Genomic DNA, 24,687 nt, shown 5'->3' on the forward strand with positions numbered 1-24,687 from the left:
GGTTTATGATGATATTCCTGTCATGACCTAATGGTGCAAAAATAACATGCTTTAGCAAATGTCACAACTGATACATATGATGAGTAACTGCCAATGAGGGTAACGACGCAGAAAGCGCGATTATGGAGAGCTTGTTACCAATTTCATGCACTTGTGGGGAATTTGTGAATTAAGGGAAATCAATTGATTAAAATGAACTTTTCGAAATACCTTGTGAGAGGCAATTAATCTTCAATGAGAGTGCTGCACTGGGCATGCAATTCAAAGATAAGCTATCACCCACTTATTGAAATAGTTTCTAATTTATTCATGGTAATCAGTGTCTTTCAGCCTCGGCATCTTGCTTATGATACAACACAATTCCTCTGCACGGGCCACTCTGCTTTCAGTCTCAAGGAGGATCGCCGCTTTTTCAATTAGCTGCGTGGCTACAGAGTCTCTTTGATAAGAGAGGCCGAGCATGGAGCTTATTTCAAATAGTTTATTGTCAAAATGAAACACTGAAACTGTCAGAGGGCACGCTGCTTTCCAACAACGAAATATCAGCCGGTGACCAGAAGACGGTTGCTATGGGAGATCCTCAGTGCATCTCAGCTCATGTGAGGAAACAGAGTGTCTCTCTCTCTTTTCCACTCCCTCTGTGTGTGTGTGTGTGTGTGTGTGTGTGTGTGTGTGTGTGTGTGTGTGTGTGTGTGTGTGTGTGTGTGTGTGAAATGGATGATCTGATGTGAGGACACAAAGCTCTGTCTCCATCTGTCACTGGGCCTTGATGCAGTGCTAAAAGGTCAAAGTTCAAACTTTAGAGCCCGGATCGTGATTAATGGGGAGAGAGCATTTGGCAGCGAGCGCACACTCACTGCACACAGTCAAAGGACAGGAGCTCAGTGTGGATCTGCCCTATACTGAATGTTCACGCATTAGTTTGCAGTAATATTTATGTATGTGTGGGAGTTCAAACAGACTCAGGTTCACGTGTTATTTATCAAAATTCAAGGTCAAAACATAATATCCCAAACTCCCTTGATGAATTTAATCATAGTCCAACTCGTCCAATGCAGTGCATTTTTATCTTTAGTGCAGTTAATCTCATACATTACATCTCTAAAGTGATAATCCATATAAATATTAACTCGCCTCTACATTTTCATAAATGTCATTTCATTGAAAATCCACAGTTGCTGCTGGGAAATCAAATCTGTGTGGAAATGTGGAAAGACTTTTAGGGAACAGAAACTGTCAATGATCATACTTGTCAAATTGCCCTTGATAGTTATGATGAGTTTCTTTGAAAATATTCTGGAGGACGTATTATCATCAGAGCAATGTGAAATCCCCTCTTTGTTCATCCACACGACCTTGGAATATTGACATTTATCTCTGATCCGGTCATCTGGTAGAAAAGCAGCCTGGATTTTCAGGGACCAGTGACCTGTCTGGAAACAAAGACGTTTAACGGAACGAGGGTCTAAACACATTCATGATTTTTTTTGCCACACTCTCTCTTCCTCCATCTCTTTCTGTACTGATTTTTTTTCTCCCAGTGGTGAGTCATATAAGTCCATTTTAACTAGCTCTGGCTGACAAACAATTCAAGGTTCAAGTGCTGAAGAGGATTAATGATTATTCCCACAGTGTGTGTTTGCATGTGAAAGTGTATGTGTGTGGTATTTGCCTCTCTGTGCACACACAAAAACCCCGGAGGTGTGTGCAGGCAGCAGGGGCTGTTGTCCATGTGTGACAGCTGCCACATTCATTCTCTGACGGTGGCCACTATTGACTGCTTTGCTTCACGATCCGCCCCGTGGGCTGCTGGGAGAAGCTTGGGACCAAACAACACGTAGGTGATGCGGGGCGGCTCGTGGCCGCAGAGGGCTTCGGAAAGGCCAAAGTCATGAATATTCAATAAATTGCTCATTATTGAAAACCCTGAGCTTGTACTTTGCAGAATACAGATGTCAATTGCTGCTGTTTTGTTTACACCAGAGCTGTTCAAATAACGATGCTCGTAAAAAACACCAGTGACTCTGATTCTAGTTAATAAGACAGTCTTCCTTCTCCTATTTGCCTTTTTAGCTTTTTGATAATACATCCTCTGTACGCCGCTTTAAGTCTGTTAATAATGATGAATGATGGATTCCCTGGTACAGCTACGAGTCAAGGAAGCAGACTCTTTAATTGCACTTTGGGCACCAGATGAATTTGCAGGGATCAGACAGGCGGGCGGCACCCCACTGCTAGTGGTCAGTCTGCATTCAGGGTGATGTATGCAACAGTGCTGTAGGGCCGGGGAGCGCAGCCTGTGATATTTATCTGCCCAATTAAGGCCAGTGTATCTCTGAGAAGTCTGCCAATGCCTCACCCCCCAGCAAATCTGTTTCACAGCCATCCCGCTGTTGATGAAGGTTGTATTGTATGATAAATATTGCCTAGAGAACCGGCCGTGCTTGGATCCACACAGAAGTGAGAGAGCCAATGTCTCTATTGTGATTTACACCTCTGACAACCAACTGTTTAACACCACCAAAAGCCATGGGCTAACGCCACTGGTTGATGAGAATTCAGAATTTAGATCGTTCACACACTCAGCTTGTCTGTCTCATCCTTCAGGAGCTTGCCAGAGTCGCCCACGTGTTCGGAATTCAACTGAAATCATCTTACAAAGTAAACACAGCTTATTACATTTTCTCTTCACATCACCATTTTAAGAGAAAGCTGGGGTTCAGCTGACCTGAACGTTACCAAAAGTAACACAGAGACACTTTTATTAATATACTTTAAAAACTGTGAGAGGGTGTAGATGATTAATACTTGCAGATATAAATTAAGGGTGGACCTCATTTTGAATCTGACATGACATTGAATATAGACAACTATCACTTTTACTTTAAATAATCTACAATTATTTTCATTATTCATTAATAATCTCCTTGATGTCCAATGTCCATCACAGTTTCCTTTTGTGTCACAAACAGTCCTGGCAGTAATAAATAGAGCAAAAACATTGTGCACTATGTTCAGATTTCCTGTAAAAAGTAGATTTTTCTTGATTCAAGTACTGGTTGTATTTGTGTTTTCTTTTTATTTATAGTTTTTTTATAATAGAGTTTATGGTTGAATCAACCTATATATATATGTATATATATATATATGTATATATAAGTATATATTGTTATAGGAAATGTTGACTCTCTAATATCTTATCCGCATCGGCCGTCAATTATCATGTGTAACCAGAGTGGAGGCTGGAGCCAGTGAGGACTTCTGTCAATCAACAGAAAAGATCAACTGATTAAGTGTGTCAGCTCTGAGTTGGATAATAACTGGTTCAGAATATTCCAGTTTGTTTGTGGTTTGCCAACATTGGACAGTGTTGAATGTGAAATGTCCACAGGGAGGGTTGAGTTTGATTGACTTACAGACAAAGAAAAAGAACGCTAGAACTTATTTGAAGTCACTGGTGATTGAGACTTGATATATCGGTTGAAGAAGGAAGAGCAAGCGCAGTGAATATTCCATTAGTCTGGTTTCAAACCTCTGGATTGTTGGACAAACCAGCTTTGATTAAATCAGTTCAAATACACCCGCTGTTTGGCTCAATACACATCTATTTTCCTGCTGGGAAAAACAACGACCTGGCCATTTGAAGCTTCGTAAGTAGAGACAAGAACATGCTAGCTCCAGAGAAATAGTGATTTAAAACCGGCTCAAAACAAGTGTGGATGAGTTCGACACAACTGTACAGTTGAAAAGAAAAGTAGAGAGATAACACGGCTTGAATTGGCACGTTTCTGCAATTATCTGAAAACAACTAACATGAGCAATATGTGACTGGAAATTCAGTAATTCAGTTTGATCAGGTTGATGTATATTATTTATACAAATAACACAGCGGAGATTTACAGTATGTTGACCTCACCAAGACAGCAGGTGTACATGAAGGAAATGGTGACTTTGAATTAAAGGAAAACAGCATCAAAAGCAAAGGGGGGAATTGAAGAAATACCTGGTTCTCTCTTCAGTTCAGGCTAATATAGAGAAAATAGATATGTTTATGTCAATATTAAGGTTTTACAGCATTAAGATTTATTTAGTTTTCCAAATTGTTACTAAACAGCTGTGCATGGTGATACCTTTCAGCTTTAGGCTCTATTGCACTTTTTCCCTCCATGACACTTATCTGACAGCTATAGTTCTATGCTACCTTGCAGACAAAATCTCATATAATCAGTTCATACAACATGATGTAGTGCTACACATTAACTAGCAGGGCTGTTCAGATCCTGTGCCCTTACAGTGGAAACACATGATCCAGAACCTTTAGTATTTACTTGATAACTTTGTGATCTTATTTTGCATGTCACTGTTTGGATTTTACAGCATTTTACATTTTATGTTTTTACTTGTAGATTAATATTGTTATTATACATCTGTGCAAGCTGACACATGTTGGACACATTTTTATCTGACTATCCCAACTGTTAAAACGTTTGCCTCTCTCAGTTTAAGAGGAAGAAGACTGTTATTTAATAGTCTTTAATATTTAATAATCATTATTATAATGATTTTTATTTTCTGAGTGTGTCATTCTTGAACAACTTGCGATGTTTCACTAAATAATGTGGCAACATTGAGCAGCATCAGAGGTTAATTTGTTCAGTCCATACAGGCGTGTAGAAAATATTTTGGAAAAGGATAATTAAAGTAGTACAGCATCCAAGAAAAATCTCATTGAGTAAGTCAACATTTTCTGCTTTGGAAGAAGCACATTACCATAATCTGAGGCTGGTTTTGATGTACAATTGTAAACATGCATTTCAAAATACAAAGAATGGAAAAACATGACTTCGTTATTCACTGCAAGTAAAGTAGGTCCAGAATCATCATTCTGAGAGCAATCAAGCTTTCCATGAGATTAGGAGAAAAACGCAAATGAGGCAGAATAAATGTGGAAAGTAAGAATATGAATTCAACCTTTATGTTGAGCTTTTCTTTCAACCAGTGAAGAACATCTCGTGTCCAGATATAAAATGCCTAAGTTACTCTCCACCTATGTTGTAGCTATTCCCTCTCCAGAGAAGAGACGTGAGAGCTGATTGTCTGACCTTTGTCCTTACTCATTTTAATTAACCATAGCTAATATCAGCTATTTCTGTGATGAGGAGTCACATTACTGCACACACAACCACCTTCGCACACCAGCGTGTGTGTGTGTGTGTGTGAGGACTCACATATATTAGGCTGGATGTGCATACATAATGGAGGACAGAAAAAAATTGAAGATAGAGATTCACAAACTCACAGCCACACACACACACACACACACACACACACACACACACACACACACACACTCACATATGACAATGATTAGTTGCTAACTAAATGTCAGGGGCCATAATGGCAAATCTGTTCCTTTAGACACACTCATATTCTCTCACACCCTTTCCCTTCAATATCAATGGATAAATTGTTTGAATTCATTGTTATTCCACTTTTATTCCAACAGTAGCAGCTTCACTGGTGTGATCACAGCTTCTTTACTTGACCAACTTCAGTTATATCACACAACAATTATAAAGCTTACCTAGCTATTTTTATCTCCACTTCTGAATATTCATATTTAGGTTGAAAACGAACAAATTAAACAATATTACGATAGAATTTGAGCAGAAATTGCTTTAACACAGGCTTGTATATGTATGTATAGAATTTTATCACATATACTCATACTTAAAAATACAACGCAATATTAAACGCAGAAAGAACTATAACATTTTGTAAACTACAACCCCAATCAACAACTACAATCTCCCTGAAATTCCCTTCCTTCCCTATATACAGCTTAACTCAACAAATACATATTTAGGAGTATATAATGTATTTTCGGCAGAGTTGCAATTTTTATCCTTGCATAGGGACCTGTTGTTTCTGTAATTTACGTGCAACACACGTCCATTGATGGTGAACAGTAAAATGTTCACTCAAAAACGTATTTGGTTTCTTACTTAAGGATAGGTTAAGATAGTAGTCTGGTTAAGATAGTAGTCTGGTACAAGATGTACAGTGACTGCAATCACAAAGTGAAAGTGAGAGTTTATTTACATAAGAAAAAACCTGCAAGGTGTTTTCATGTCTTAAACCAAGCCACAGATGGGATTCTGGATGTGAACCCTGCTCTCAGTGTGACATTCATGTGCTTTGTATGCCCACTGTGCAGCCACACTACCTCCTGCTGCCTTTAATAAATGTAGTGCTTTCTATTTATTAAACATAATCCAGACATCAATTATGTTTCCTACAAAACATATTGTTTCAGTTTAGTTGTGTGTCAATATAATTACTGGGAGACAGACAATGATGAGATCCTTCCGTTGAGCATTTCAATCTTTAGTAACACTTCTATTCAATTACATTTTTGAGTGAAAAGGCTGTACTTTCTAATTACTTTACAGGCTAAGACTTTCAAAACATATCATATAATCAGTTTACGCTTCCAGATGCAGTGCTATTAAAAATATGCAACAGTATATAAAGTTCTTAGAATAAGCTTCACTTCAACCAGCTGTAACATTAGAATACTGCTAATGTTTTAATGTGTTTGCAACAACATTACAATAATATGAGATATGCAATCATTCAACAATCTGAAAGGAGTGCTTCTACATTTGGTACTTTAATTACACATGGCTGATAATATATTTACTTCAGTGATCTTCTGAATGTGGTACTTTTGCTGAGTGCTATTGCTAATGGTATTTGAGTGAAAGAGTTTATTGCTTCATCCAACGCTCCTTACATGTGAATCGAAATCCACCGGGACGGTCAGCCAGTCACTGCAAGAGCACTTAAAATGCATGAACTGCAGATGTGTTACATAAGAACAGAGGAAAGTGCTGCGTAGAACTCACATAACAAGCTACGTCTGTGTAAATAAATAAAGTCGGCTGTGAGCGTGTGCCCTCATGTTACTTAAATGTCTGCGCAGTTAGAATGATTTCAATTGTTCATTTATATAACACTAATAGGCTATTATAGAAAACTGCCAGGCTAATAACAGTACACATTTTCCTCTCAAGGTGATTTACTACAGCTACTGACAAAATGTCCTCAATGTAATAAAGTGAACCAAACATTTAATTGTTCAATCCACTTGATACCGGGTTTACATGGGAAATTGTTTGACCAATACGTCCACACGGTGAAATCTATTTTTAACTCAATAAAGTGCCAAGTAGAGCAGGACTGCAATTATGCTTAAATTTTATAGTATTGACAGACCTAATCCTCCTGAGGAATCCACACCAGTAAACGAGAGAGACAAGTCATCGAGAAGGTGTTGATTGATTCGTTAAAGCCTATTTGATAGGACTGTATTTTCGCACTGAAATCTATTTTAAACGCACCCGGCAATTAATGAGGGCGAGGGAATCGCAGCATATTAAGAATAAACTGCATTTTGCTGGGCTTTTTTGTTCCGTACCCTGTAATTATACTCTATCTCTGTCCTGACATCAAAGAGAAGAGCGACAACCTAGAGGTTTAAACCTTCATTTCACTTTCAACACTCTTCCTCAGACTGACTCACTCACATGGGCGTGGGCGATGAGTTCTCACTGTGAATCCGCTCAGATCCATATTAATGTCCGAAGCAGTTTCTTCACATGCAGGATTATGCCTCATATTTTTGAAAACGTTCCCCCTATGAAGTAGTGCATCGCTCTGTGGCATGTGGTCGTGCTTGTTGGATGGAAGAATGCAGGAAAACTGATTCAGACAACAATATGTCGGTCAAATTTCCTCTTAATGAATTTTTGAGCTCTACACCTTGGTATACAGTTGTTGGTTTTCAGTGATGGTGGCTCGAAACACATTCGCAAAGCACATACGAGCAGATACTGGTGAAGGGAAGTGTGCCTCTTCCCCCTCCTCCTGTCTCTGACAAGATATTCTTAGATGAGAGGTGCTGTGCATATTTAATACATTATCACATCTACAATCTTAATTAACAGAGAGGGAGGAAAAGAGTGGCGACTGAGGGGGAGGGTAGTCATGTGATGTGGTAAAAGGGCGGTTTGGTCCTGATACCAATCTCTCATTCCTCTGAATGCTACATCAGATAACGGACAGGGTAGACTGTAAATAGGTCAGTGCATGGACGGTGGGCATGAGGATGTGCAGTCGGGGTCCAGCCGTACAGTGTAGCCGCAGCAGCTAATGGTCAGGGTTCAGGTTGTCACTGATGTCACTGGTATTCTGTTTTACTCCATAATCAGTGTTCAGCCACAGGGCAGAGCCAGTTCAGTTTAATCTTGTTAAGTCGAGTGTTTAAAGGACGGGTTTAACTGCTCAGCAGATACCTGTGCCAAATGTACCTGCAGGAAAACATGCACCCTTTTAGTAATTCAGCAAATCCAGATGACCCTGACGATTAGTACTTTTGGCAGAGATTATGTGAGAGACCCATTTGGGCACTGGTAGATTTTGGTGCTTGTGTGTTGCGATAAACACTTTTACTGGTGTGATGCTGCAGCAACACTTAGCAACAGCCATTGCTGTAATATTACTTGAACTCCATTTTGTCAACACTGCAGAGAACATACACAAGTTATTTTTCACCATCAGCATTTGGAACAAGAACAGAAAGCAAAAATAGAGGATGTGCCCTTTACTTCATGTGACTTTTAGCTGTAACACTGGTGCAATAGTGCTGTGTTTTAAATTCCTCAGTTCCTCTTACTTCTCATGGGCTCTGTTTCAAGGCAATGATGCAATGAGGGTAGAGGCACATATGCAGAAGTCTAATTTGTTGAGGTGACACAAGGTCTCTGTGGTGACACAAGGTCTCTGTGGGAGGATAAATGTCACACAGATGATTTTGAGAGATGAGGGAGCAGTAACAGCCACATCTCACCCCCGTTAATGCACCACAGCATGTGATTCATGTGTTTGTGAAATGTGAGAATAAGTGGAGATCTCTGTTTCTATGAAAAACATTGTAAAATGGATGGGTGTCACAGATTGCCAGGTAAGAGTTTAACAAAAGAGAAAAAAGAGAAAAAAGACTACTCTTCCACTACCTATATATATATCGGCCCATATAAAAAAAATTCGGGAATAATGGATGTTATTGAACCCTTATGACAAAATTCTTTAATTGAGGCTTGATATTTTACAGTTTAACCATGAACTAAATTATTAATTAAATTATAAATGAAATAGGAATACAAACAAATACATAGAAATAAAGAAAATAAAAACATTTTTTATAGTTAAAAATTTAAGATAAATGCTTATTCTGTAAAATAAAAGTTTTCATATCAGTGCATATTGGCAAACACAAAAGCTGGTACCACCATGTCTGTGAAAAACTCATATCGGCCAATTTTAAATGGATATCTGATAAATTGTCAGGCTCTAGTATTAAAGTAAAATACTTGTATTTCAGCTCTTGTATTTTTGGCATTCTTTTATTCTGCTCACACCCCAAAACTATAATGACGTGACCAAATACAAGAAAGTCACCCAGCATTGCAGGCACAGACATGCATCTCAGATAAACATAATTGCTTGGTGGATAAGCCGGTCAAGGACCCTTCAATGCACCTGTAATGAGTTGAGACCATTGCATATTTTCATACATACACAGTAATACCCTCTTCCCCAGATTTTCCGTTACTCCTCATGGTGTACCCAGTCTAGCAAAGCACAACTGCCAAAAAACCCAGTGCCATGAAATCCTTTTACTTCAACTGTAACATTCCTGTTGCAGCATTAATAAATGTTGTATGCTTGGACTGAAAAACCCAGATTAAAGAGTTTTTTTTTTTCTGAGCAAGTCTTCCCTTCTCCTCTCAGCAGATGAAAAAACAGCATGCTCCCAGAAGCCTCAGCAACATGACAGAGCTGCTCCCCTGCTACATTTCATCTGTAAAGAAATCCCTGTTCTCCATGAGTGGGCTTAAGCATGTGTACACAACTACGGCACAGTGACAGGTAATGATTCATAACGCACAGAGTTTGAAAAAGCAAATCAACAAACGTACAATATGGTGTGAAGTTATATGGATTCGCCATGACAGCACACGAATGTTACAGTCCAACATTAAAAGAAATGAAATGATAGCGTCTGGCAATTTAATGAAGCAAATTTTTAACTACCTTGAATGCCCTGTCAGGAACATGGCCGTGGGCATTTATCAGCCTGAGTGAGTCATCTGCTTTTCAACATGCTTCCTGCCTGCAGTTCACACTCTGATACACAGCTCTGGTTAAACGGCTGGAGACCCAATTGCCTGATGACTCAGCAGGAGCGGATTTAGATAACATATCGAATTTTATCGAGCAACTGATCCAAAACTAAAAGTAACAAGTACAGAGCATATTTAAAAAAACTCTATGTTCAACTTTTTTTTACAGTTTTACAGTTTCGTCCAATCGTCATCTCAACTGAAGAGATGCTGACCATGTCTCTGTCTGTTGTCACTTTGGGATATGTTTGTTTTCTTGTATCACTGTCCAGTTGATCCTCGGTTCATTGGTTGTAAATGTGTAATGAAATTGATGTTACTAAATAAACTGCTATCTTCTATAACCTATATTTTACCCTATTATTGTCGTATGACGTTTATGAAAACAATAATGCCACTCAGACATTCTTAAATTTAAATCAAGCTGCACCACACACTCACACACGTCAGTCCCCGAAATGTGACAGAATTTTTTTCCGTCCATGTATTTTTCCCTGGAAAATCTGTAAAAATGTCAAAAAATGCCCCTGTTTCACAATGTTGAAGATGTTTTTATTTTCCTGTTTCCACAACAAAATGTAAAGGACCCTTTCTTGGTCCATGTCTCATCCGTCCATCAAGTTTTGTGGAAATCTGGAGTGTTTGTGTTTCTCTGCTAACAAACAAAGCAACCCACAAGCAACTAAATGGACAGGGGTTAAATCATAACCTACTTGGCGGAGATAATTAACAGCATCTTTCATTTGAGAACTGTAAAATAACAATTGGTAAGTGGGGGTCAAAATGTTGCCAAACCTCCGCCACTAGGTCACATCCATCAGGAATTCTGGGCAGTGCAAAACGTATTATACGGCTGACAGCTGGCACATTAGCCTTGGTTTGATTGTGGCCATATGGCCAGTGGTGAGGAGCTGCCATGACCCGATAAACCCCTGGTAAGATTCCCATTACAGAATGTTCTTCAGAAAGCCAACATCTACAAAACATGATAGTCCTGCAGTGACTATTAATGGCTGGCAAGCAGCTGACTATGGTTGATCACAGGTATATTTAGAGGCATGGTGCACCTGTGATATGTCGCTGAGGTAGAGGCAAAGTGACTGTTTAAGCCAAAGCGGGTCTGCCTGCTGTCAGTGTGACTGTCATGTGTAACTCCACCACTCCACAGTTCACTCACTCACAGTACGCCAAGTACAACAGGATAGAGTTCCAGTGTTTTAATGGACATACAAGTGAACATTTTGACAGTTGGAGCAAAGTGGACATGGAAACGGCTTTATATGGCCGGTCCTGTTGAATAAGTCATAGAAGGGGTTTCTTGTTATATCACCTGGATTCACAAGTACATCTAAATTTCACCATCTTAGGGCTTTTCAGGATTTTATTTAACTCAATTGGGATTCATCAATCTGACTTCTTTCTCTCCTGATACCTTAACTCATGGTATCAGCCAATACAACATATTGATCCGATACCAGTGATCTTTTTTCTCAAATCTAAAATCTGTTTTACACTTGCTCGCTGCAAAGAAGCTGAAATCCCAGTTTCATGTAATATTTAATGTAAGTCCTTGTTTTTAACCTTATCCTTTTGTATGCAATCTTTGAAATTGACTTTCCGACAAAAAGTTAAGGATTGAAAATGTAGTTTAAGAGACAAAAAAATGTGTTTTGTGGACTCAAACACTTCACCCACCCCTCCATCGGCATAGTGGTGAGTAGATAATAAGTGCATTTTCATTTTTCGGTGAACTATCCCTTTAACACATTGAAATTATGTCCCCACAGAAAATCTAATATTTTACAATTACAATTGATAGGTCACATTTGGTCAATACTCGACCATTTGAATAAAGACGATGTTGAAGCTGATATTGATATCTGCAAAGTTTAAGTTAGACAGGTGGATTCAACAAGAGTGACTTCACCACTCACCAGAAGGAAACAGGGGGGGAAAAGAGGAAGTACACTACAGAGGGCACATGGCCAGGGACAGGAACTGAACCTGTGACCTATCAGCTATGGGACAGTATCTTTAGCTGCAAGTACTGATAAAGCATCGCATTTATATTTTGAGTTTATGTGTATCAACATCAACAAATTTATAAACAATATCTGTCAGGTGATATTCATTGTATGGTCAAGTCAATTTGTCAGTTGGCCAATGAAAATCAGCGGATCCTTTTACAGACATCGGTATGAGCATTAATGTTTGCCAATATGTGCTGATATGAACTTTAATTTTACAGAATAAACAGTGCAGAATTATGCATTTTTGTTTATAATTTAACTCAAAAATGTTATGTTCTTAATTCAAATTCTATATATACAAGCCTTGACTTCGACTACATTTCTTTGTCGTCATTAATTAATCATTGCCATTTTTCAAATGTATCAGTTTTTGGATTTTTTGTTTTTACTCCCTAATATCACTATTGGCATTCGACCCCAGAAATCCATATTTGGTCAAGCTACTATAATTCAATGTCATAATCTGGAACACCTCCAAATACAGCACCTTATTATTCATTGACTCTCTCATAATGAAACAGGTTTGTTACACGTTGGGGCCATTTTCAAAGAGAGGGAAGTGAGAGTTATCAGCACTATAACAGACAACCACGTAAACAGACACAATCATTTAAAAGGCACAGCAGCACCATACACCCACTCACTCTTATAACCACGGAGCAGGAAGATTGATGTTGACATGTGATAGCCAGCAGCTTAGAAAATGTCAAATAACGAAATGAGCTGAGGGCGCACTGCTTTCTGGGTTATTGCTCATGTTGTGCTATTTGATAGTGTTTTCTTAACAGGTACAAACACACAAGAAGGTTTGTTTTGACTATTGTGCTCATCCCAGGTGAAATCTGCACCATCAAAGGATGACAGTTTACAAAACACTGTCCACACTGTTTGTGAATTGTTGTGACTTTTTGTTTGTTTAAACAAGCTCTAGTGTAGTTGCACCAAGACAATTCATGAGTACACAAAACTGCAGGTATACTTACACCACAAAAACATTATTTTTTTCTAAGCTCTCTCCATATGTCATTGTAAGCAACGCCAGCTGGAGAGCTGTTTTTACTTGCACATTTCATATATCACAGCTAACACTTCTACAACTGAGTGCTTCTGACCCTTAGCTCTTCTATTAATATGACACTGTGTATATTCCAACATTATGTTCCATTGAAAATTTATCATAACCTTGGTTTGGCTTGAAAACAATTCATCTGTTTCCTGCTTGAGGCAACATCAGTGAGAAGAGTGGACAATGAATGAAGACAATTGTGTAATAAATACTAACATTAAAAGCAGAAGCTAAGTAACAGTCATTTCTATCGACAGCTTGTCTGATAACATTCACGTTAATATTCCCGCCTGAACATATTCAGAGTGGACCATACACTCAGCAGCCTATTAAAGAAATATAACATGACATTTAGAAGATGGGTTTCGACTCAGGCGGATTTTCCTGTTTGGCTGCTAACCTACAGTCTGAGACATCAGCATACAAACAGCCAACACCTCAATTATGCTCAACCTTAGCTAAGGATACATATTGAGCCTTCCGTCCATATTCTGTGTTTATTTTTACCATATTTGTGCAAATCTTCTGAAAACTTACAGATACAAATAGACAAAATTAAGTAGTAGCACCAAAAATCGGGGAGGGGCAGTGTAGCTAATACTTCAAGGAAGGCTACCAAAGGACATGAAGCAGAAATGTCTACAACTGCAGAACCTTGTGAGGAGAGACTTTGTCTTGCTAAGTTCGACCACCACTGTTTACAAAGCGACCACTTTTGCCTCTTTCTAAAGAGGTACATTATCACAACCTCTTCCTCCGTTTCTAAGTTTGTTGTAGTCAGAAACACTCGACTATACTCTGCCCTTCAGTAGGTATATTGTTTATAAACCATGCCAACATAAAGGTCACATCCAAAATGTTGGCTGTGTCAATTACATTGATTGAAATGGATGCATCTTTTTTCATGTGTAAAAGCAGCATAAATGAACCTTCAGGATACTCCTGTCAATTAGCTCTGTGTGACCTTGTCAGATACTCAAAACGTGTCTTAAACTGGACCACGCCTCGAGAACTGTACTTTCACTACAGGTTACGGGCAGAAATTCAAAGTCTTAACAACGGTTAACTAGAGCGGTAGCACTGTGCATATATCATGTCAATGAATCAAGAAATACAGCTTACAGTTCTGAGCATCACATCTTATGTTGTAAACTACTCTGACCAAACCCAGCGAGGCTTGATTAAAGCTATATAGTCTGCCTGCAGTCATTCAAACCAGCAGTCTGCTGCTTTGTGTTTCATAGCCTGCAGGCACAAAAAAGTACCCTACAAAGTCACTTTACCTCCACTGAAGGCATTTCTTTGCTGAAGAGACTTTATCTTAATTTTTCACAAGGTAAAATGTCTCAAGCTTTTGTTGTTATTCACAATAAAAGAGAGCGCAGACTTTTCTATAGCACAGATGGTGCCAGAAACACCTGTGACCATGAGGTACACGGGCCACACAAGAATACTGTCACATTTGTTATGGATGTTTTGTTGCACTAAATGATCCTTGTAATGACTAACAAACAAGATGTTATCAATAAAAGCAGGGGAGGACAAAAGATACGCAAAAATATGCAGTAATTATTCTTGAAAATATTTAACCGATGAATCATAGGCAGGAACAAGTGGAATCCATAAAAAGCTAATGGAAAGGGAGTAAGTCCTGACAGTTAATATTTTATACTTTAACATAGGGACTAACACATGCATGTACAGAAGAGCAAGGATTACCAACACTCACCTTTTACAATGAGGTTGAGGAGCTTTGGCCGTGGGTTGCGCTCACTCTGAATAGAGCATGTGTACTGGCCGTCGTCAGTTACATCCACTCTCTGTATTTGAAGGCTGTACTCATGTTTGTCGCCCACACTGGACACGATGGACACTCGTGGGTCCACAGACCACTTGTCATTCCCTGCAAATATGATGCTTGAGCGGTTCAGCCAGGCTCCTTTAGAGATTCCATCCAACAGGTAGCACCTAGAATGGCAGGAGAGACCTTGGTTAGATCTGGAGAAAAGGTTGCAGTCTGAATGAAAGAAAACCTGGTTATAATACTTCATATGGAGTCTAAAAATGTTTGTATCTGGATCTAAGGGAACTGTGATGTGGCTATCAGGTGTATGTGTGTCCCCTTGGGTTTTATTACAAAGTTTAAGAAAGTACAGTGGAGTTAGTGGAGTTTCAAGTTAAATATGCTCTGAAAAAACAATGGATACATCAGACTAAAGACCAAACAGTAGAGTTTTTAATTTTCTTTGTACCACACATTTACCCATTTGTATCTACAAATAGCTTTTCCATGTGATCATTAATGCCTTAATTCATGCATGAACTTTCAGTCAAGGCATCAATAATCAAACAACCCAGTCGTGATGATTCACGTTTGGCCATTATTGGAGGGCAACACAATTTGCTTTTGAAAGATAACTGTATGTACATACAAACGGTCAATAAATTGTGTATGATGAGGCTATGGTCGCCAGTTGTTCGGCTCATCATTCCAGCAGTGTTCGGATGAAAGAAATCATGTCATATTCTGTGACAAATACTGTAATAATGAGCAGGAAAAGAGGCAATCAAGTTGGCTCTGAAGCTGTTGTCGACACGCCATGCAGACAGCCAGCACCAGTAGTAGAGCCACCGAGGAAATCTGTTTGGCACTAACCACAAAGCTCTTTACCCTCAATGCCAAGAAAGTGTCTGTCAGGAAAGCTGGTTGAGGACAATGGCACAGTCCAGGCCGGTCTCCCTAGGAGAAGGTACTGCCATTTAGGAATTATGACAAATAAGTGGCAAACACTGTGTTTAGTGGAGAGTAATAAAACCACAAGTGAGAAGTCTTGGTACTTTGGAAAGTCCACATAGAGCTGTCAGTTAGTTAGCTCATTGAAGACCTGAGCCACGGTGTTCCTGGCCCTAAGGCAAGATTTACTGAAGGAGCCTAAAGACATGTCAACAAAATGTGAAAATACTCAATCTTAAATAATTTAAGGGCACAGGTTACTTGTCTTTATTTCTAAACATTGGTAAATCTAGAGAATTAAAGGGCAGATTTAGCTCCCAGGATTTTGAAACTTCACCACTATACGCTGCAGTATGTAAAACACTGGCTTGGAAAAATAAAGTACATTTTGAATACATTTTCTACATTTGAGTTTGAGCTTTAAAATGTTACAGCTACCTGCCTTCACGGGCCTTCAGCGACTAATGATTTAACACTTCTGTGGAAACGCTGAGTGGGCCAGTTTGAGGCCTTAACATTAATGTAACCAAGTGATGTGAACAACTTGTCCACAACTGGCTGGATTTTTTTTCATTGTAGCCTTGCAAAGCAATCTAACCATACAAACATGTTTAACATTGCAGTTGCTATTGATTTCTCTGTTTTGTCACCAAAAATGGTCCCTTCAGAATCAAACATTCGATCCACGTAGGATTAAAAGGGTCTGTTAAGAAGTTTATCCTTCAGATTTTGAATACACGGCACTTACAATGTACTTCACTTGTGATAGTGTTACCAAAAGTCTCAAACAAACATGTAGCATCTCTGCAGTCTGTTGATTATTAGTTTATTCAAAACACTCATACTGCTGTTATCTGTGAAGAAGGAAGCTACAAACTTTTAGAAGCCACCTTCCAAGGGTAAATTTGGGCTGAAGTAGCACTTTAGCAAAGCACCAGAAGTATGGCTGTAAGGATACTTTGGCCAGCCTGGATCTTTACTCAGACTCTTGACATTTTTCTTCATCTTGATCTTGAACCGGTGCATGATGTTCTTTCACTGTTTTTGCAGTTTGCTTATCACCGCTGAGTGTCTTTGCAATCTCGCTCCTGCAATGATTATTGTTATCTCACTGTCTTTGTAATCTCACACCATGGAGCCATACAGATGCCTGTATTTATACACCTCCTCACAAAGCCATGTGTCACAACAGGCCGACTTTACATTAGCACACTCTCTCAGGTGTTGTTTGCTTTCTTTGCTGCTGTCGAATAAGAAGTGCATGGGTACTGATCATCACAAGTCTGGCGAGTGTCTGACATGGGTTTATGCAGCTGTGAGGCCAAGTCACTGAATGTGATATTATACAATTTAATGGAAAGCAGACTCCGTATTGTATAGTAAACAGTATTGAGATGAAATTGCAGTGATTGTTAGTTGCCTCAATCTTCCTGAGGGTACATCCACAATAGATTTAACTAATCTTTTGCTACACTTTGGTGTCAAGTCTGGTGTCGAGTTTTCGAACTGATCCAAGCGCTCCATCTATGAGTCAGGTAACACTCTGTGGGGAAAATGAATGGGAGTAAACCAAAATCTCTTTTATAATAATTTCTTAAGCTGATTGTTTTTTACCAGACAGAGGTGTGTATTAAATGAAAACGACAGCAAAGTGGAGTTGTCTGCCAGATCATACTTTCTGCTGCCACATTTTTCTATTGTTCGTTCCCACACTCAGGCATAAGCACTAAACATCAGCACTAAACATCTAGAATGGCCTTTGCTTTAATCAGGTCCCTTTTCTCCAGTATTCCACCAGGATACAAACTGTTCATACAAAGCTCAGGTAATTGCTCCACACACTTTGCAGCTTAGAGACCTAAAACAGGTTCTAATTGATACTTTTATTTATCCCTGCTTCTGACAAGTGACTGTGAGGTACCAGACTCATTACAAGCTTTTTTTTTGTTTTAAGATTTTGGCTCACAAATAACAAGAGTTGATTCAAACCCCAGTGATTACGCACAATTTTCAAAAAAAGGAAGTGATAAGCTGGTGTTTCGAGCACCTCACATGAATGGAGAATGATGACAAACCATTAATTACAGTGTGGCAGCTGGTAAGAGAAGCAGATTGCAATCCATTTAGTCAAACCCATTCAAGCTCTTTGATCAGATGCCATAATTAACACTGGGCATCATTCTGACCCAGATTTGCTTTATCACTGCTTTCTGGGTTCCTCAACTGCAAATATTCTTCCTGGCACCAACTCAACACATCTCCTCTTATAAAAGTATTTCAGTGTCTCACAGTCTAGTGGTTCACAACATTCAGCCGTTCTTTCTCTACATTTGGCAGGAAAAAAATGTATATACTCCTGGATGGGACCCTCTGTTGTCTGAGATATGTTGTTATGTAGCAGTTATATAAGAACCCCACAGGATGTTTAAACCTTAAGCCATTCAGACCCCATGGAAACTGACTTCTATCTGTTGTTTTTCCTAACTCTATAAAAGAGAAACAGGTCAACTTCATGCATCACAACCTAAATATTTTCTCCAAAGAAAACAGCAGATCAGATTTTTTGGTCCGTTTTTATAAAAAGCAATATGTTGAATAAGACCCTCCCTTTTTCCTCTCTACATTTATAAACAAATAATTATAAATAATAATAATTATTAATTACATATTACCTTGTGTGGTAAACAGCAGAAAACGGATTAATAGTTAAGTCTTTAAAATATCAATTAAAAAGTTCATCAAATTACCCTCGACTATTAATTGGCATCACTGTAATCAATTGTGTTTTGTTCTGTTCAAACTCGAATATTTAATTTACTGTAATAATAGATTTGAAAATATTGAGTAAATAAATCATTGAAACATTTGCTAATTTGTTTTGTCTTGATCAAAGACTAAATTAATCTACTAATTCCAGTATCTCTGGTGAAATTGCTAACAAACAAATATATATATACATATTATTTCTAAGCAACAAAAATTGCAAAGGCGGGATCCTTCCCAGTTCAACCTATTCCAGGATTCATTCAGTGCAAGTGACAAAGCTAATGAGCTAGTTATGCGAGTTACTGGGCTGCAGTGAGTGCTCAGAGTAGCTAACGATGACAGTAAGGGATGCCTTCCGTTTCTACTGAGTCCTCTGAAGGATGTGGCACCGGAATTGGGACAAAGCCGAAGACAAAGAGTACCACAAGGTGCATCTCATTGTTGTAACAAGAAAAATCTGATTTCAATCACATCTTGTCTTAAACATATGACCACTTTGGACCATTCAAAATGACAAACACTCGACACACAAATCTATCAAAACTGTCAAGTGTGCAACACTACAGACAGTTTGAATGACACTTAATCACTGAAGTGCAAATGAAACTTTAAACAATGACGAGACCACCTGGCATATTTCACTCATCGGTCCGTGTTAAACTGAAGCAAGTCACAATATCAGTGGTGCACTGCATCACTGTAGTGGAACATCTGCTTAAAGACAATGCTTTTGTGTTTCTGCTAATAGCGGCAGCCACTTAACCCGCTTGAATAAAATAAGTGTTTTCAAGAGCATAATGAGAGCGTGTGATACAGCCATAAAAATGCATGAACGAAACCCTTAAATTATGAAGTCAGGGACAGTTTAATTCCATTTTAGCCGCTTCACACGTAAAAGAGAGAGATGCTGTGATGACTGTACCTGCACTCTATGTATTACAACCTTTACAACTCGCTGCCTTCAACAGAGCTCAGCTGTGAATGAATCTTTAAATGAGAAAATGCATTTCACACTAACAGACTGGATGTTGATGCACAAAACTGCTAAGGTTCTTCTTAAATTACATCTTAATTGTGAGGAGTTGCTGCTTTTATGTTTTTATTTATAACCAAACTAAATATCTTCTCTATTTAGGATTCTTAACAATGGTAAATTATGTACATTTTATATACATATAATAACAACATGCACATTATGAATATTTACAATTTGAGCATACAGTTTTCCACACATGCCCAATCAATCCATTATATTTTCTCTTTGTAGTGGAGTTGGTCTCTTTTTCTGTGAGCGTAGGTGTGGGTTTGTTGCTGCAGGATGGGTATTTCAGGGGTGTGGTGCCGAGTTGTTGCAGTGATTGAGGGAGAATGAGGACACACTGTTGTGATGTGCAACCAAGGTACAGAGCACAAGGCTCTTAATCCCTAAAATAATCCTGTCAACTGTGGCCAGTGGGACACATCTGAAGCCTGCTAACTATAATCCACACAGACCCAATGCTGAAACCAACACCTAACAACACAGACACAGAACGGTATAAAAACCCTCTCAAAGCCATTAGAAAATTCTAAATCTCTCTTCAAGTGAGGAGACTTTGAGGTTTATCTATTGTGATTTTTTTTCAATGCAGTATTTTATCTGAATTGACAGTGAGATGGAGTCTTTGACAGAGGAAGCAGCAAAGATTGTCAGACCTCTGACTCCATATAAAATCAATGCCAACCCTCTCTTGTTACCACAGTACTTACGACAACAAACCCTGTACAGCATCACCTTGTCCCCTCCAGCTTTCGGTCCCCTTAAGGTGCACTTTCCCTCCACCCTGCCAGTGCAAACAAATGTTACTGTGCACACACGGCTCTGGTTGAATGGTTTCGACTTGTTTCACATGCGGGAAGCAGCTGAGTCAAAGCAGTCCTAAATATGTAACTAGGAACAAGTGATGGCTCATGCGTGAGCAGTGGACGGGCTATGTTTGTTCTTTCGATTCTCTTTTCTGTCCCTCACATATGCACAATTTCAAAAGCTGCTTATTCTGCGTCATCACTAATCTTTTCACTGGAACAAATCCATGACATTGAGTGAATTCAACCAAATAAAAATGAATGGAACTAAGAAGTTAGTGGTTGAATGAAGGTTAAGTGCCAACATTTTGAGTCGAGAGAGTAGTGATTACTGAAGTACAATGGGCGAGGTCTTACTACTCCCGACAATTCCTCCTGATAAACATGTGAACGTGCTGTTGGTGTTACTTTCACATCGAAGGTCTACTACACACCCAGATACTGTTAAATGTCACATCCAGAAAAAGGTAGGAGAAGCATGATCAAACACATTTAAGCAGTCTACTGAGCCATTATCTCTTAAACAAATAGGGTATTGACTGGGAAGCTATTTCCTAAGGCAAACTCTACAGATCTTCAATATGACTGTCAGATAGCACTTAACTGAACACAACACTGGAGCAGATTCAGCCCCATTGAGTCAAAATCACTATGTTAAGATAGCTCCAGAGCTAGCAGCTTAGAATTACTACACATGGTGGACTCTCGCACCTAAACGCCACACTTTCTTAAAGGAATTAAAGCAAACCAATTCTTCTGTTGGAGGATTTGTTTATTTTGCTTTTTTTTTAATGTTCCATTACAACTTAACTCGGTCTTTATTACTCATTCTGAGAACATTTGTTAGATATATTTTACGTCTTCTCTATTATGAAACACAAACTAGTATAAGCACCTGCCAGGATAAGAGACTAAGAGCTCCTTTTTAAGAATCTAAGTGCATGGCCATTAGTTCCGTATTAGGAACCGTATTTTAGGGATGTCCAAAGCCATTTTTGCTAGTTTTGTGTTCCAAAACAAAGTTGCAGCACCAGGCACATGGTTCAAAGGGGTTGTACTTAAGTATCTTAATTAAAAACATGTGTAATTTGGCTGTAGCATGCAACTAACCAATCAGACTTCCATCGCCCATTAAACCGGGTGTGCTTACAAGCTCCTTGGTGGATTTCTATTGAAATGGTGGATTTGCCATGTAGTAAGAAAGGACACCTCTCTGCAGAAAAAAAAAACATCTCTCCATGCATGAAGTGCACGTGCACAAACAGACCATCTGTGTGTGTAACAAGCTGAGAGTACAGGCATTGTACACCTGGCTCTGCAGGCACCTATAAGTAATCTTAATATAACAGTGAAACATTGAGTATCTGACTTTCGACCAGGTTTTAGTTTGTCAATCGCGCAATTGCTTCCCACTGTCACTCCAGCTTTTTGTGCTAGTTTTATGTTGCTTCAGACAGATTTTATATTATTACTAAGCTGGATCAAGTTGTCAAGAGCAGCGGGTGAAGATCATGAGATGTTTCTTTCTAGCAGCAATTTGATTTATGAGCCAAAACGGCACGTACCCAACGTACTAACTAAACGCCAGGTCATAGTGAATTCACAGCCAATTACCCAGACAACTAGTGCAGAACATGACATGGGATCAGAAGCAAGAAAGTAAATACAGCAAGAAGGTACCTAATTCCTCCTGGCTAGTAGTACAAATGAAACCTTGGCTCATTCTCCAGCCAGCTGCTACGACTACTACTATGTAAGCTGCTGAAGTTAACTTACTCTGACGCAGTCCAACAGTCCGAAGGAAAATGCTTACCTCAAACTTACATAGCACACAAGGTAGATGGGTGGGATCAGGTGAAATCACGCTCCCACCACAAACCACTCTAGAGTTCATTTGGGACTGGACTGATACCGGACTGTGTTTATTCCTATTCGGAAAAATCGCACAAAGAAGGAAAAAAAAAAATAGTCCAACTTAACCACTTCTACATTAAGGTAGTTCAAAAAAGGTCCAAACTAAAGACAGGAGCACCACCCAAACAGATTTATTGGTCAAGAGTTCTCGTTTGAACTTCCAGCAGCATTGATTCACAGTGATAAACACTCAGGAGATGAATGGGTCTGTATTTCTTTCATGAAACTGAAGTACGCTGCAGGCCAAAGACACATTTCAAATCACGTCAGCTCTTTTAGTTTTCTCCTGGTGTCCCGCGGTGAAAAACAGGCACAGTTTGCCTTCGTGAGCAGCACAATACACTTCATCAAACGTTTAAAAAGTAATCTGACCCACAGTAATTCTGCTTCCAGGTGAGAGTGAGCAAGGCGATGTGATCCATTATATGTACTCAATATCCAAGCAGATGAGCCAGGAATGAGTATTGATGGCCTTCAACAATGTTCTCTATGATCATCCATCTTTCAGTGATGTTAGACTTCTCTTTTTTGCAGAGGCTGAAAAATCCTTGAATGCAAAGGAGAGCTGTTGAAATAAAAAAATATGCTATAACTGTACTTTAACCTTGTGTTTTTTTCAAAGTTTTGAAAGTCTACTAGGCAGAATGCTCAAAAACCTTGTTATTACTCATACAAAAGTAATTCCTTTCAATGATCACTTATCACCCAGTAGAAGTGGATGGCGGTGTATTTATCTGCCAAGACCCTGGTCTTTGTCTGTATTTTCTATTGTTTTGTTAGGGTCAAGTTGGGGTTAAAATGCAGCGCTCTGAATGTGTGTTACAAGGTCACAGGCACACAGGGACTGTTAGTGTTAGAGTAACTAAAGAAGGTCCTCATTAAAACCATAATTGATTGGTTAGAATCCCATTTTTCCGATTACTTGAGCTAGAACTTTTGGGCAGTGAGTATGTAGTCTGCAGCCATGAGAGGATTGTATGCAACAAAAAAAGGCACTGAACAGCTTAAAATGTACCAGATTACATCACTGTCTCCATCTCTGTCAGTGTCATGGATGTAAAAAGAAACCTCGAGATTTACTGATTTACTTTTCCCTATGGGGATTTGCTTTTAGTCTTCATAAGGAAGACAAGTACCTATAATATGACTGTGTAAACAAAGAGACCACAGTGGCCACACTCCTGCAATGCGGCACGTTCCCGTAGAGTTGTGTGGAGGTGTGGTTTTGAACGCAACCGCCATGAAACAATCAGAAAATAATGTTTTGTTTCTGATTCACTGCTTTATTTTCACCAATACTGCTCCCTTTCTTCATTCACTCTCTAGTTTGCTTGTCCACGCTGCTCTCTCTCTCTCCCTCTCCCTCTTGGAGGGCCCAACGCTAGCAAACGACAAATCCTGCATGGTTATGCCTTTAAAGACTCCAGGTGGAGAGCTCCAGAATTTGGTCAGTATATCACTAATATGATCGAAGGCTACAGACAAACCTAATGAAATGTACTGCTTTGTCAATTAAGGTACCTGCTAGGTGATTGTAATTGCTTGTGGATGCAGATATCACCGACAATGAATCTCTCAAATCAAATTACCCTGTCCTTCAAAACCGATAACTCAACACCGCACACTGCCACCTCCCTGTGGTTCCAGCACGAAGAGGGACTGACAATTTCGCAACTACTTTGCAAGTAAGTTGTTTAAAAAAACAAAACCTCACAAACGGGCACTTTGGCGTCATCCTTGAAACGTAGCTGCTGTTCACAAAAACAATGAGGCATTTACAGCTGCACGTTTTTGCAATGTCTTATAAATGCACCTATTGTGAGCTTGTAATGAATGACTGGCATTTGACATTCACTGTGAATACATGCCTGTGTAATTCCTCTCCTATGGAAAGAAGGGAGCTGGGATTACATGCAAGATGGGAAGGAGAGGAGAATACAAATATGGGAAATAATGGCATTTCTGCTGTGTATTAAAGACCCAGACATCAAACTGATGCAAACAGTGGGTGGTGGACAAACCCCCACAAGTACAAAGTTCAGAGTGCTGCAACATTGCCTGGGCCTTGGGAACCTTTTAATTATG

General features: G+C 39.1%; 1 protein-coding gene across 2 annotated transcripts in view; it reads right to left on the reverse strand.

Annotated features, from left to right (window-relative positions):
* negr1 (neuronal growth regulator 1) overlaps window positions 1-24,687 on the reverse strand; it is a 132,182-nt gene that overhangs the window by 78,664 nt on the left and 28,831 nt on the right. For both annotated transcript variants that reach the window (XM_035177134.2, XM_035177135.2), the window contains exon 2: window positions 15,073-15,311. In XM_035177134.2, coding sequence (XP_035033025.1) covers window positions 15,073-15,311 — 239 coding nt within the window. The remainder of the gene's footprint in view (window positions 1-15,072; window positions 15,312-24,687) is intronic.

The sequence above is a fragment of the Hippoglossus stenolepis genome, chromosome 14, assembly GCF_022539355.2.
Source record: "Hippoglossus stenolepis isolate QCI-W04-F060 chromosome 14, HSTE1.2, whole genome shotgun sequence".
Taxonomy (NCBI): domain Eukaryota; kingdom Metazoa; phylum Chordata; class Actinopteri; order Pleuronectiformes; family Pleuronectidae; genus Hippoglossus; species Hippoglossus stenolepis.